The 16,374-nt window shown below is 39.2% G+C and overlaps 1 protein-coding gene across 1 annotated transcript; it reads left to right on the forward strand.

Moving 5' to 3' along the window:
• Positions 1-332: 332 nt before the first annotated feature.
• BDH2 (3-hydroxybutyrate dehydrogenase 2) lies at positions 333-13,600 on the forward strand. The gene is made up of 10 exons (XM_009982402.2): positions 333-382; positions 1,872-1,952; positions 3,389-3,467; positions 6,616-6,712; positions 7,234-7,342; positions 8,842-8,902; positions 9,557-9,670; positions 10,365-10,423; positions 11,381-11,473; positions 12,693-13,600. Exons 2-10 carry the CDS (start codon positions 1,881-1,883, stop codon positions 12,744-12,746), a joined length of 738 nt encoding a protein of 245 aa, XP_009980704.1. The 5' UTR covers positions 333-382; positions 1,872-1,880; the 3' UTR covers positions 12,747-13,600.
• Positions 13,601-16,374: the final 2,774 nt, after the last annotated feature.

The following is a 16,374-nucleotide window of genomic DNA, read 5'->3' on the forward strand; positions in this document are numbered from 1 at the left end:
TAAATCACCTGTTTAAAAAAAAAAAAAAATCATGCAAGTATTGTCCTAGTTTGATAGCTGATATTGCTGAAGAGAGATTGCTTGGGAAAAATATGTTTGTGGCCTCTTTTGGTGAGAATCCTGTTGATTTCTTGAATTCCTTAGGGAGAAAGGGCAGCTAGTGCTAACGATCCTATCTTGTCCTTGCCTGTGCGGAAGAAAATCACGCTTTTAAAATCTTGACTTTCACTAGATGGCAGCATCTCAATGTTTCAACAGGAAATTACGTTCATATAGAGAAACTTGCCAGTTAGACTACAAATCCCAACAAACGCAGCAAAAAGTATAAAACTTCCGTTTGTACAAAGGTCAGGAAACATAACAAGCTGCTCGAGATCTCTTGGTAAGTGACTATATTAATTTTTATTTTTAAATGCTTCATAGAATTGGTGTGGCAACTATTCATAAAAACTGATTTTTCGATTGAAAAATGTATTTATAGTGCATGTTGCTTCCAAAGTATTAAGGTGTTTGGGGAAGTACTTGGGCTGGTCAGGTTTTGGTGGGCTTTTTTCCACGGAAAAGATGTATGTGACAACAGAGAATTAAGACAGACCTTCCTGTGCCTTGAGTGAGCACTTTGAGCTCAATGTTGACATACTCAGGACTTACTACAATTAATAAAACCTTTCCCTGAATTTTGTGTTTGAGGAGTTGCATTTTGGAAAGCTTGGTACATTAGAGAGACAGTGCAACATTAGTTGTGTGTGTGTAATTTTAATTTGCTGTTAACTTGGTATTTTTCACCTGTCAACACAAAAAGGTTGTGCTAAGACCGTGAAGTGCTCTATGATGAGTTCAGCTATATGTATTCAAAGACTTCAGGTTCTTGGGACACCTTTCTATACTCATAGTAACATAAACAAATTTTGCTTTATGGATAAAAGTGCAGAAGGTTTTGCTTGTTGGGAACCCAGATAAACACCAGATACCACGTTCTGACTGGAACACAGTGAACTTCCTTTTTAGGCAGTTCTGTGAAACATCCTATTAGGTAGCTTACTCCTTAAATAATCAAAAATCCTAATGGAAACTTTTGAATCTATGGGAGTGGAAGAATGGCGTTTGCTCCTAGGTTTGTCTGCAACTTTACATACTGTATTTCTTTAAACGTGCAGCATTACAAAGCATGTGCTTAGGTGGAAGAGAAGGTGGCTGCACTTTGCCCTTTGGCTGCTACATGTTGAGGAAGGTGGAACCTCCTAGAAGTTGTCTGCTGCTTGCCCCAAGCATGCTCTGGAGTTCCCTGAGAGCGAGCAACGTGAGAGGGGTGACACAGGACAGAGCTTCCTTTCCTTTCCCTGCCCTGCTCCTGCCTTGTTGGAGCTGGAAATCTGCTTTGCAGGAAGATTCCTAAGACAATTCAGAGCAGATACCAAGGCCAGGGTATTGTGTGGAATTTATTGCGATCTAGGAAGCTGATGAGTTTGTAGTTTGAGAGGAATAGCACACACCTGCTTGCTAAGAACACAGTGGAAACACTAGTTTACAAACTATTGTATTTCTATATCATCTTGACTTTTTTTCTGTTTAAGGAAAAATAAAGTCCAGATTCTGTTATTATATAGCTTGGCTTTTGAGCTCAAATACTTTGTGATCTTTTTGAGGTCCTTACTTATTGGAGGGGGGGAAGAAGTTGAGGCAGTCCCCCCCTCAGAACCCTTGGTGCCTCAGACTCACACTGCAGCCACAGGACAATCTCTGATACGATTTGATGGCAGAAGTACTCTGAACCATGTCTGCTTTTTGGAATGCATTTACATCTGATTCCCAGGGAGTGTTGTTGGCTCATCTTTTTGTTAAAGATTCTCTGATGTCTTATGTCTACACAGGCCAGCAATATGGGTCGGCTGGATGGGAAGATCATACTGCTGTCTGCAGCAGCACAGGGAATTGGACGAGCAGCTGCTATAGTAAGTTGGAAAATGTTCTCCTGTATCTAAGCTAGGTCTCTAATGCTACCTTGTCCAATGACACCTGCACCAAACAAGTTGTTGAATTAATAAACCATACATGAAACTAGAACTACTTATTGAAAATTTCAGAGAATAATATAGTCACTATACTGTATCAAGCATGCTTTGTGCTGTTTGAATTTCTGAAAGTCTTTTGTTCTGAGCGGTGACATGAGGCAAGTGTAAGGGCAAGATTTGAGAACAGCTGTAACTGTTTTCTAACAGTATATGGTTGGTACTTCTGTACCTCTAATCCAGTATCTCTGCTGCTTTGTTCTGGGAGAAGATAAGGAGAATACAGGGAATACTTCCTGATATCCCCTACAGTAAAGCCAAGATATTCTATCTGCATTAATAGTTGACATGACCAAGTCTACATGATACTAACAGCACAGCTACAATGTTGCTCACAATGAGCAACTGTGAGAAATCCTTTACAAATTTTATTTAATTACTGTTAAACAGACTTAGAAATATGTATTAACTTTCTGGTTACCTTTTAATTCCTTTTGACCAGTTCTCCTGCTACTTCTGTCTTCCATAGCAGGTAAAGAAGCTAGTAGATTTATCTCAGTATCTCCACAATGTAACCAGTAAGCTGGGAAAAGCTCCTGTAAGTAGGATTTTTGCCAGACTAGTTAGTTTCTCATGCATGTAGTTAAGAATGAAGATGTCTGCTGGTCTTGGCGCTTACACTAAAACATATTCCAAGGAGTGTTTTAAGCTGCATTTGAGACACTTATTTTGAAGATGAGGGGCTACAGTCCGAGATGTCTCTTTTGACACAGAGGTTACTTTGTTAGCATAGCTGTTGATTTATCAATAATCACAATGCAGAGAAAGCAGATTTTGTGGAGAGCATCAAGAATGAAGAATTCTCTCTGGTTAGGTATCACAGAAAAGTCATGCTTCTTTTGCTATTGCTCTATTCTAATTATTTGAATGAGAAGGATTTCCTTAAAGTTTATATACCACTATTCCTTTTTTATGACTTGTGCCTTTACCTGTCACATCCCCTAACTTAATTTAAATCCAACAATACAGACAATTCTAGCCTTACGTGTTTGTAACGTGATTGTTAGTACACATGCAACTAATAGGGGCAATATTAATGAGTTGTCTTAGTCTGGTTACAGTTCTTATAATTTATGAATTCCTTACTTCAAGGAAAAACATCTTAAATCTGCCTTATCATGTGTAGTTACTTGGTTGTCCCCAGGGTGTGTGCTAGTTGATGTCCATTACTCCCTGGCATTCCCAGAATGAAAAGTGAAAGATGAGCTGCCTTCAGCCAACTTTTATTTCAAGCCAAAATGGAAATGAGAACAAAAAAGATTTTATTTCAGGAAGATGTGGAATATCTAAATGTAAACTGTTTCTCTTGTATTCTTCAGGCTTTTGCTAAAGAAGGAGCCAAAGTCATTGCTACAGACATCAATGAGTCTAAGCTGCGAGACCTGGAGAAATATCCAGGTAAATGACCTACAATAGGTGTTAGTTCAGCTCTTGGAAGTTTTGTTGTAGACTGGCCGACATATTAATTTGAGGATAGGGCAAACTTCAAAAGGTCAGAAAAAATGGGAAATAGCTGGAGTAATTCTTTAGATGTTGGCACTGCTTTATTCTGTGGTGTGGAACGACAGAGATTTAGAATGTAAAATACTGCAACATCAGCATATCAGAGTATTATTCCAGGCACGTGGAATAACTTTGGATTTCTTGCGTCACAGAAGCAGTTGGTTTCTGCTTCACAGAATGGCACCCATTTTGGTTAACTTTTGAGATCACTAGGCTAATTGTCAAACACATCACTCAAAAGGCATGGAATGCTTTCCTCTGATCACAAGAGCTAACATCCAGCTATACAAAATGTAGATTTAGTGTCCTGTATTTCCACGGTCCATACTTCCTAAGGAATGCATTAAAAAGATAGTGGTCTAGTAGAATTCCTAAGTCTTCGGAAATGAATTCCACCAACACTAAATAAGCCTGTTCTGTTTGTACAAATGTTCAGGTCTGAAGGTTGCTTTCCTACTCATATCCCAGGAACATACTTCGAGGAGCAGGTTTTGCATAGCCGTGTTTCTTAATGATAAGTGACACGAGTGTGGGACATGATATTAAAAAAATATTTTTTGAATCTTGAAGTAAAAAAATGAGACTTGGATATATTTCACAACTGAAAATGCTTCCGACTTAATTTGATGGAAGGAACTGGATTTAATGAATTACTGTTAAGGGTGACAGTCAAATAACAAAAACTACTTTTCTCTGGCACAGCTTTTCGAGTGAACATTGGTCTCCACTGACTGGAGTTCACCACAAGCAATCCCTTTGTAATTCTTCAGGGACTTCAGGACTTTCTAGGTTCATTCCGAGAGTGTTTAGGAAAGTGTTATGGCTTGAACTGTGCATTTTTTTCCCCTCTGCTAGTGTGTTTACAAGGAAAGAGGTAACTTTCCACATACTCAGAGCCATTTCCATCCTTTTGACACGATTAGTTAAGCTATAATTCTCAAGGCTTGGCACATTGTGTTCTTCTAATTTCATCCAGGAGAGGTAATTCTAGTGTTGATATTAATCACCAGCCTGTAGTCTGACCGCGTCATCATACACAAATCTCTTCAAAAGTGTCTACATCGTTTAACTAAGGCACATAAAGCCTGTTCATGGACTTGTTAGTTTGGCTTCAAAAGAAACGGGTTTTTATCCATTTCACATGAAATTCTCCCATAATTTAGACGTCACTCAGATGCTTTACAGACAGCTTTACAGTAGTTTATAGAATCATTTATGCTGGATGAGACCTCTGGAGGCCATTTAGTTCTGCCTACTGCTCAAAGTGGCTCTGCTTAGAGCAGATTGATCATGGATGGAATTTCCTCAACAACCTCTGTAGGCTCCTGTTCCAGTGCAACCACCCTCGTGGTTTTAAAATAATAATGATATTTAAAAAACTGACAAAAAGACTCTAAACAAATAACACAAAACCCAAACATACCTTATATTCAGTCAGGCTTTCCAATGCTCCAACTTCTCTCTGTTGCCTTTCATCTTTCCACTATAGGTCTCTGAGGAGTTTGACTCCACCTTCTCTACAGTCTCTCAACAGTCAGTTGTAGACGTTTATTAGATTGTGTGTCACTAGTTGCACATGACTAAATGATAAAAAAATATGGAGTTTAGGTGTTCTATACTAGATGTCCATTCATCCTAGATATAGGGTATGCCATGACCAGGCTGTGGCAAAAGGGTGATCAGCAGCAAGTCTTAGCAGGTACAATTAGGCTCCCAGGGCACTAAGGCAATTACTGGAGTACAGCCTGACTCCTCCTTTTCCACTTATCTAGATTTCCTTTGAATGAAAAGTTCATGTGTTTGAGAAGGGGGCACAGCTCAATCTTCACACGTGGTGTGGAGCGAGGGTGCAGGCAAAGCTTGTTATGAAGTATGCCTGTTCCATTGCAAGGATTCAGCCGTGACGTGGGTGAGAGAAATTGGTTGTGTTAGATTACAGGAAGCTACTTAAGTAAAATGAGATAAAATAACATGTAGATTATATCATATCATATATTACAGCTCATCTGGAAGAGTAGTTCTTTTATTTTGCTCTTTTCAGTTCTGGCCAGGGGATGGTATGGCTGTGGTTGGCCCCAAAGCAGTTCTGTCAAAGGGGTTGATTCTATTGAAAAGTGTTTGGAAGAGTTGAGCCTGACTCTGTTTTGCAGTAATTGTGTTTCTCAATCTTTCACAGACAACTTTTCTGAAAAAAATTGAAGGTTTTTTGGGTGGTGTTTTTTTGTTTTCTGTAGCTTTCTTGAAGGTATGGCACAGGTACAGCTGGTGCTATAAGTGCTGACAGTGACAGCTGTCAGAGGCTGAAATACACAGAAGCTTATAGTGAAAAGCAACACATTTCCGGCCCTCTTCTGTTTGATTATAAACAAATAATTGCAACAACATAAGCATCATATTTTTAAACTAGCCTTTGTGATAGAAGCCATCAATTTGTTACACTTCTTTTCTATTATCATGATTATGGCATCGTTCCAGGTTATGCAAGTTAATGGCATATGCAAAATCACTTTTTCTCATTAATTAAATGGTATACAGCTGATTTGTAATATCCTCCACTACACAGGGGTAGGTGGCATGTGATGTGATTATCAGCATATGTGACACATGTAACATTTAAAGTAATTTTTGTTTTATGACACTAGGCATGAAAACTTGTTATGATTATACAGGCTCTGTAATTCTTCATTTAAGAGCACAGTGAAACCCAAATTTATTGGAAATGTTTTTATGGTAAATGACGTTAGCTCATCTGCTTGTGTGATGATGTATGACAATTGGATCAGTTGATCTTTTTTTCATTCTCTTCTGAAATTTAAATAGCATGCCATGCTGTCCATTACTGTCTGGATTTAACTATTGCATTAATTTAATCAAGTGTAGCTCTCGCTCAATGAGTCTCCATGTCATGGTGAACCACTGAGAGAGGACTGTTCCTGGCAAGCCACTGACTTGAATCGTAGATGCAGTCCTCAGCACTTCAGAAAAATAAACTGCTGATCCTTAGTCAAATACATTGAAATTAATAACTATTTTTTTTTCCTAGGCATTCAAATACGGGTTCTGGATGTCACCAAAAAGGAGCAGATAGAAAATCTGGCCAAGGAGATTGAAAGGATTGATGTCCTCTGTAACATTGCAGGGTAACCAGCTTCTATTTGATCCTACTTCTTTTTCCAGTTTACCCTGTCTTCCAGAAGCAGTTTCTTTTACTTAAATGCATTTTATTTCTTTCGATTTAATGCATTTTATGTCTTTAATATAATTTTAATGTGTTTTCATCAGCACTGAACTACTTGTGCATAGCTGTGTTACCTAGGCCAAGATAGAATGGCTCTGGAATTTGTTTTCCTCGCTCTGTGGATGCCCTGTACTGATGACTCTTGCCCTCTTTACACAACAGTGAGAAAAGTTGATGGTCTGCCAGTGATCTATCTTTTTAACTTCCCTATTATCAAACACTTTTTGCACGTATCAGATCTGTCTTGTATCCCTGTTACTCATCAGAAGAAACATACTGTTGCTTTTTCTTCAAAAGAGCTCTTGTCCCTCCTTTTCAAGATTGGAAGGGTTAGCTATTACAAAATAGCAGTGGAAAAAATATGCATAAAAAGTCATAGAAACGTAAATCACAGGCAGTAATCACTTCACGCACTTATTCTAGGTTTGTTCATCACGGAACCATTCTGGAGTGTGAAGAGCAAGACTGGAACTTCACTATGAACCTCAATGTTCACAGCATGTATCTAATGATCAAGACATTCCTTCCTAAGGCAAGGCTTGGTTGCCCACGATTTTCAGTCTCTGCTGCATTGTGTTTAAAGTGTGAGAGGTCTGAGTTGTTGGCATTGTGACAACGTGGGGTTAGAGATAAAAAGGCAAGCATGCCGCGTGGTGTAGGTGAGATCCTTAGCGTTTTAGAGTAGATTGCTATAACCTATCTGCATTGTGTAATCCTTCAAGTAGACTATATAAAGGATATGGTGGGAAGATAAATTCAGGGGGTTTGCCCTATGTAATTTGTAACTAAAATCCATCAAACGCAGAGCAGCAAGGGAGCCATTGTAATACAGTACCATATTGTACTATATCACACAGCTACACAATACCACTGCTACAAAATAGTGATAAAATATGTATATTATGTATATTATATTTTATGTTATAAAATATGTATATGAATTTTATGCAAATCTGGAAACTATCTTCTGAAGCAATTCAGTGCCACTGATGCAAACACACTGGTTATACTACCCATTAAGGGGTAATGGTTTTAAAATAGAGGGAGGTAGATTCAGGTTGGATATTAGGAAAAAATTTTTTACCATGAGAGTTGTAGAACACTGGAACAGGTTGCCCATAGAGGTGGTGGATGCTCCATGCCTGGAGACGTTCAAGGCCAGGTTGGACGAGGCCCTGAGCAACCTGATCTAGTTGGAGATATCCCTGTTCCTTGCAGGGGGGTTGGACTAGATGACCTTTGAAGGTCCCTTCCAGCCCTAATGATTCTATGATTCTATGATATTAGAACAACATTCCAATTGGACAGTCTAGCAGGTTGAGGACATTTGTTGTGTTTGACGTAATAACTAGGTTGGGACCCATGAAAACTTGTGGACCAAATAAGATGTTTGTGTTCCTGTAAATGCAAGGGCCAGAAGTGGAAGCTGTGACCATGACTGGATAACAACTACTTTTACAGTGCTGTTCCAGTCCTCCTTGTTTGGTTCGTTTGATTTTTTTTTTTGTTTGAGTTAGTGGGGTTTTTTTGTTGGCTGATCTTAATTTTCAAAAGTTCTTTCTAATGACTTTAGGCATCTCAGGTCTTGGGATACATAAGAAGTTTATAACTTAAAGGAATTTAGCTACAATTCAAAGATACTAAAGAGTTGTGTATTAGTCTTCTCCAAGGTAAGAAGAGCTTGAATGGGGTCAGTGAATTACTGCATTGGTAGATGGCATGAGCAGATGTCTATGCAGGGTAACTTGCTGTGGTGACAAGAGGTCAGTGATTCGGAGGCGACTATCTAGGAGAAAAATCTTTTCCTCTCATAATCTTCACCCCTGTGATGACTTGAGAGAACTTAGTGAGAATTTCAGATTCTGCTTTACTAATTCAGTCAATAGATCAAAAAGAGATAACCACCTATTCATGACAATTAAGCTTTGTTACTCCATGTAGGGCTGTTCTGTGGGTTGTTACGGGCTATTTTGCTGGATCTGCAGATGAGAAAATAGTTTGCATTTGAATGACATAAAAATTCTTTTGCAGATGCTTAAACAAAAATCTGGAAATATTATAAATATGTCTTCTGTGGCATCCAGCATTAAAGGTCAGTAGCTTGCTAGAGAGTTCCTTATGTAAATCTATGAAATGATGGGAATGCAAAATAAATATTGTGCAATTCTGAATCTAGAGGACACTGCTAATCCTGTGAAGGGGTGCAGTTAAAAAAAGTGAACACATCAACTCGTACACACAGCAAGTACACAGGTGTAACATTGCAGAAACACTAAGATTCCTGCCTCTGAGCTTTTCATTCTGTCCTGAATGTTTTGTAGCATCCTTTTTACCAGTTAGTATTAACTAAACAGGAATTGCTTGCAGTGATACCTTGCTACATACATTCATCAGAGAAACTATGAAGAAATGACAATTGCATGAGCACTGTGGCTATGCTTCCCAAGGAAACCTGATAGTGACTAACGGATGGGTCTCTTCTGTTCCTAAATATTTGCTTTAACTTTTCTAGACTACTCCCCAAACTTATACTACTGAGAGATTGTGTGCTTTGCTGTGGTGTACACGTGCGTAGAATTGTGGCAGTCGGCCTTCTAGTTAGCCCGGCTGACGGAGAGACTGCAGGAGCTACGGGTAATCCTGGAGTCCGGAAGCAAATGCATATTGAATGCACGTGGCTCCTTTTTTTTATTGTTGTTTCTTTGTTTTATGTTTCTATGCTGCTTTCACACTGACCTTCTGTTAGGAGTCGTGAACAGATGTGTCTACAGTACTTCAAAGGCAGCGGTTATTGGCCTGACAAAGTCTGTGGCTGCTGATTTCATTGAACGAGGCATCAGATGCAACTGTGTATGTCCTGGTAAGTATTCTTACGTTGTTTTGTAAACTAGGAGCAGATGCTGATTTAGAAGCATCTAAGCAGCAGAAGGCCTAGTTTAGTTTGACATTATTAACAAAGAATAGACTTGCAAGTGGCAACTAAAGTTACCACCAATCAAAAAGAACAGAGTATGCGTGAAACACTTGTGAGATTTAAAACAGAAAAGTTGTGATTCTTATAGTAAAGCTGTATATTTAGTCTATTAACCCAGCACATGCACATAATATATGCATTACACAGTACTTTGATGATTATTTTCAAAGACATAGTCTGGAAGTTAGAAGCAGGCAAGGACTAGCTAAGAGGCTAGCCATTGTTTGACCATCTGGAGAGTATTGAATCTAGTTCTCAAAACACTTGTCTTTATTGAAATTTAGAGTTCTATGCTATGTTTACATAGGACAGGAAATTAATTTGGGATTATTACAATTATTTGGGATTATTACAATTATTTGGGATTATTACAATTATTTGGGATTATTACAATTATTTGGGATTTCCTATGCTATGTTTACATAGCATAGGAAAGACAGTTTTGCAGTCTTTCTCCTGAATCATATCATGAAGTTAAATATAAGCATTAACACATACAAACAGAACCAATGAACTGCATTGTTTTGTCATGATTGTTGATGCAGTTGATTTTTGACACTGAATTTAAAATTTTGCTTAGGAACTGTTGACACACCGTCTTTACAGGAAAGAATCCAAGCCCGGCCTAACCCAGAACAGGTGAGAAAGCAATTTATTAGTGCGACCATGTGCATACGTATATTTAACTCCCTCTTAAAAAAAAAAAAATAAAATAAGAAAAGCAGTATTTCTTGCCAGATTCAAGAATGTCCCTATTTCAGAGTACCAATGATGGCATAACAGTAGTGTTTCCTTTGAGAGTTGGGTCAGTTTGTACTCAAGACAGAATTCTTAAAATGCCTTAGAAGGACCCTATTGCTTAGTGAATAGGGAGGGTCTGTCATGTATGGAAGTACTTGCAGCCACTGGTTACAGTACCTAGTGCAAAAGTAAAAGGCATTTTCTGCTTTTTGGCGTGGATTTTCTGCTTTTTGGCGTGGATTTTCTGCTTTTTGGCGTGGATTTTCTGCTTTTTGGCGTGGATTTTCTGCTTTTTGGCGTGGATTTTCTGCTTTTTGGCGTGGATTTTCTGCTTTTTGGCGTGGATTTTCTGCTTTTTGGCGTGGATTTTCTGCTTTTTGGCGTGGATTTTCTGCTTTTTGGCGTGGATTTTCTGCTTTTTGGCGTGTGGCAGCTGCAAACTAGTGCAAAACCGTGACAGAAAGGGCATTCTGGCCTATGCATTTCAAAATTATTTGGGATCCTTAATCATGCTGACTAGATAACTGTGAGCCCTCATTTGAGGGGCCTGGGAATATCTACTACCAAAGGAAGAAGGACTTATGTTGGCTTTATTGTGGAACTGGAGATTTAGGTCCAGTCTCCTAAGTATTTTTCAACCTGCAATTCTTACCACTGTTAATCATTCCATTTCTTTTTCTAGCATGAATTCCCTACCCAGGGTACTAAAGGAAGTTACGACTTACAGTGTGTTTCTAGTGTTGCTTTGTACATGTCGGATTAATTGGATTAAACTAATTGTTTTATTTTTGTATATACATTGGATTAAACTAATTGTTTTATTTTTGTATATACCAAACGCTTTTGTATATCTAGGCATTGAACGACTTTCTAGCCAGACAGAAAACTGGCAGGATGGCTACTGCTGAAGAAGTGGCCCATCTCTTTGTGTACTTGGCCTCTGATGAAGTAAGTATGGAATGATAAAACTTCCTATCACAAAATCCCATGCTACTTTGCTGCATCACAATAGAGAGAATTTTTTAGGAGGATTTATATTGTCTTTGAGCTGGATTATTACAAAAATAAAAAACTGAGCATCTCTTACTGAGTTCAACCCACCAAATGGGAAGTACTCTGAAAGCTGACACTGATTGTTAAGGTGTTAGATATTTGGTACCATAGCCTGATGGTTTCATGTCACCTGAGCAAATTGACTGACCCTCAGATCATCCCGAACGACAGGAGAAGTGAGCTTGTCTGCTTTTCCAAGTTTGCACCATGGCCAGATCATGTTTTAAGGAGGCAGAATTAGTAGACATCAGCTACCTTCACTACTCAAGAGCAAATATTTGTGTGGAACTGCTGGAGATTCTAGCTAAAAGGGCTAATGCTCAGAGTGAATCTACCTTTTCAGCATAAGGAAAACAATAGACCCACTAAGATAGTTTTAGACCAAACTCTTAATGACCACTTCAAATATGGCCAACGCTAATGAGCACACATCAGTGTTATTTCAGATGCCATAAATTTACTGTGAATCTAAAATTGAACTGGATTCCTCTGGACTTGTCCAGCAGCCCTACTGAATGTAACAGAATACTTTAATGGAATTAATTCAGTCGTAATGTTGCTATCTATCAGTAACCTGTTTCACATTTTCATCTTAGTTCTAGTGTTTCTTTTTCCAGTCTAGTCACAGGGTTTTCAACCATGTGTAGACAGAATTCCAGTTTTCCAATATGTTCCAGGATGCTTCAGTACTGGCATACAGAGAATGTCAACAGCTCAGTTGCTTACCTCACTCTTCTGTACCATCTGAATTTTCAGTTAGGTCCCTTTATAATTATTGGCTGACCTGGTCAGATTCTTCTCAGGCGAACAGAGCCAAGAATATCATAGTATGAGGTATTATTCCTGCAGGTGATGTATCTGAAGTCTAGCTTATGTGGATTTGTTCACCAGGATGCATTCTCATCTTAATGCATCTAATAATGCTTTTCTACTCTCCTCTGAGCTAGCTGAAGGGCTTCCATTTCTAAGTTTGTTTATATTCTATTTATTCAGATAATTTTGTAAACCAAAAAAAAAAAAGTGTAAAAAGCAGTTTTTTGAATTTAAAGAAAAAGTGTTTCCCTCTAATAGCCAAGAAAAAATAAAGTCATTGTTATTTTTATTGTAATTTCAGTCTGCTTATGTGACTGGTAATGAACTAATCATCGATGGAGGATGGAGCTTGTGATTGACTCCACCTGCAAATGGAACTTCATACTATGAAAGGCAAAAAGTGAGAGTCGTGTTTCTCAGTTGAGATATAGCTTGCAAAGATTTAGATCACTCGCATGATGTCTTCCAACACAGATTTGGTCCATTTTTACTGCTATATGATCTCTTTCTAGATTGATCTTAACTGATTCACTTTTCCCTAAATAGTGAAATACTGGATTAAAACATACTTCATGTGGCTTTGTTTTATGGTAACTCCAAAACCGTGAAAGAATAGCAATTTAACCTTTAAGATTTCAGAGGGTAAAAATAATATCTAAGTTACAAAATCTGAGTAAAAGGAATTAAATACTGTATTTATTCTCATCCTGCAGAGTTTTTAGAAGTTAAACATTCACAATTAGGTTTCCTAGTAGCATTGTCAAGCTATCTAGAGAAAACGGAGTGACTGCTGTTAAACCAGCCAAATGGATCCTGAATTAAGTGTGATTTCAACAGAAGCAAGCAGAAATAATAGCAAATATAAAGATTTGGATGCCTGTATAATTTTGTTGCTTGTAATAGATGTTTCTGTATGTTCTGGTTTTGGCTTGGGTAGAGTTAGTTTTCTTCACAGTAGCCAGTATGGGGCTGTTCTGGATTTGTGCTGGAAACAGTGTTGATAGCACAGGAGTGTTCTGGTTACTGCTGAGCAGTGGTTGCACACTTCAAGGCCTCTTCTGCTTCTCACCCCACCCCACCAGTGAGTAGGCTGGGGGTGCACAAGGAGTTGGGAGGGGACACAGCTGGGACAGTTGACCCCAGCTGACCAAAGGGATATTCCAGACCATATGATGTCATGCTCAGCATATAAAGCTGGGAGGGGGGAAAAAGGAGGAGAGGAACATTCGGAGTGATGGTGGTTGTCTTCCCAAGTAAGTGTTATGCAAGGTGGAGCCCTGCTTTCCTGGAGATGGCTGAACACCTGCCTGCCCATGGGAAGCAGTGAATGAATTCTGTGTTTTGCTTTGCTGGTGTGCACAGCTTCTGCTTTACCTGTTATACTGTCTTCATCTCAACCCATGAGTTTTCTCACTTTTTACCCTTCCGATTTTCTCCCCCCTCCCACTGGGAAGGAGTAAGTGAGAGGCTGTGTGGTGCTTAGGTGCCGGCTGGAGTTAAACCACGACAGTGTATTAGAGAACATGCTAGTTGCACATTGTACCTGAAAGCACATTCTGCTTTGCAAAGTACTTTAAGTTTTTTCTGTTCTCTACTATCATTTGCAAAATGCTTTAGAACTGCAATAGCTGTAGAAAAAGAGTTTGAATTGTTGAAAAGAATCTGTTCCCAAGCCTGATAACACAGATCCAAAGTGGGCAGTGCGAGGCAGTCAAACACACTGTAGATACACAGTGTATGGGCACATGGAACTTCCTGTGTGTATAGTGAAGAGTCAGCATACATGTACAACTGGTTTTTGCATCTGCAATGTCCATTTTCCAGATTCTGGGCCAGGCAGGCTATGAGAATCTGGAAAAGCCGTAGATCATAGCACAAAAGGCAGGGCAACAGACTACCATTGGTAGTAGTAAGATTGGCCGCTTTGTGGAGTTTGGGAGGTTTTTTGTTTAAGCATATAATGATTATAGACACTGTCTTCATGAAGCAGAAATGATGGAGAGGAGCGTGCTCTAATGGTTAAAACTAAAGCTTATAGCATGTAAAGAACAAAGAGAATCACATGTTCTTTTACAATCAGATAGAAAATGAGTATGTTAACTAGTAGAGAAGAGGTCCTAGTGAAGAAATAGAGGCCAGAACTCATTCATTAATGTTATAGATAACTCCTAAAATGGTCTTGGAAGTATCATTGCTATATATATATTTTTTTTCTCCCCTTCCACGTACAGAAAGTATTATGCAAGGACATCACTCTGGTAGGCTGGATGGGGGTATAAGTGGGACAATATTCTCAAATACACGGGTGGATCTTGATGAATATACTTGACTTCTGGCACACAAGCAAAACGAGTGGATTTTACAGCTTTAGATAGAGCCAATATATTTGTCTTCAAAAGAGTCTACTAATATTGGACAAATATTGTCAAATCTATATGCTAGGTGTGAGGCTTTGGTATTCATAGAATCATAGAATGGTTAGGTTTGGAAGGGACCTCAAAGATCATCTAGTTCCAACCCCCCTGCCACGGGTAGGGACACCCTCCACTACACCAGGTTGCTCAAAGCCTCATCCAACCTGGCCTTGAACACTGCCAGGGATGGGGCATCTACAACTTCTCTAGGAAACCTGTTCCAGTGCCTCACCACGCTCACAGTGAAAAATTTCTTCCTTAGATCTAACCTAAATCTGCCCTTTTTCAGTTTAAATCCATTGCCCCTTGTCCTATCACTACATGCCCTTGTATAAAGTCCCTCTCCAGCTTTCCTGTAGGCCCCCTTTAAGTACTGGAAAGCTGCTATAAGATCACCCCGGAGCCTTCTCTTCTCCAGGCTGAACAGCCCCAACTCTCTCAGCCTGTCTCCATAGCGGAGGTGTTCCAGCCTTTGGATCATCTTTGTGGCCCCCTCTGGACCTGCTCAAGCAGCTCCATGTCCTTCCTGTGTTGGTGACTCCAGAGCTGAATGCAGTATTCCAGGTGGGGTCTCACGAGAGGGGCAGAATCACCTCCTTCAACCTGCTGGCCACAGTTCTTTGGATGCAGCCGAGGATATGGTTGGCTTTCTGGGCTGCCAGCACACATTGCCAGCTCATGTTGAGCTTCTCATCCACCAGCACTCCTAAGTCCTTTTCCTCAGGGCTGCTCTCAATCCATTCTCCGCCCAGCCTGTACTGGTGCTTGGGATTGCCCTGACCCACGTGCAGGACCTTGCACTTGGCCTTGTTGAACTTCATGAGGTTCTCACAGGCCCACCTCTCCAGCCTCTCAAGGTCCTTCTGGATGGCATCCCTTTCCTCCAGCGTGTCCACAACACCACACAACTTGGGTGTCATCTGCAAACTTGCTTGATTCTCAAATATTCTATTCCTTGATTCTCAAATGCCAGTACAGATTGTGCTAAAACACAAGGCTAAGTTTCTCTGAAAAGGACTGTCTCTACAAGAGTTTGTGCTGATGCTTTTATTGTGAAAGTCTCATACTCTGGAAAAAAACATCGATCCTGTCCCAGAGATATAAGGCAATGAATAACCTGAATTCTAAAACTATTTGTTTCGCTAACATACTGTTAAAATTGACATGAATGACATGGGCTGACTACCTATAAACACCGTTACCTGAAAAAATAAAGATTACACACAGCTCCATATATCTAGTTTGTGAATGAAGCTGTATGCGGTTTCATATATGTTCATATATTTTAAATACATATATATGTGGAGGAAAAAATTAAAGCATAAACACTACTGTGTGTGACTGATCAGTAACCAGAAAGCACGGGGGAAAAATGTACAGTATTTCATGCATGTTTCTGTAACAACTGCATGTTTTAAAAATCAGTCTAAGCTTTTCAATATTAGCTGAAGCATTTTTTTAATATATTTTTTCATTTCAAAGAATGTCTAGTTAAAATCAGGTTTCTTATTCATAAAAGTCACATTTATTTAAAATTTTACAAGGAGAAAGTATTGTGGATTTTGGCTT

Source organism: Tauraco erythrolophus, chromosome 5, assembly GCF_009769465.1.
Source record: "Tauraco erythrolophus isolate bTauEry1 chromosome 5, bTauEry1.pri, whole genome shotgun sequence".
In the NCBI taxonomy this organism is placed as follows: domain Eukaryota; kingdom Metazoa; phylum Chordata; class Aves; order Musophagiformes; family Musophagidae; genus Tauraco; species Tauraco erythrolophus.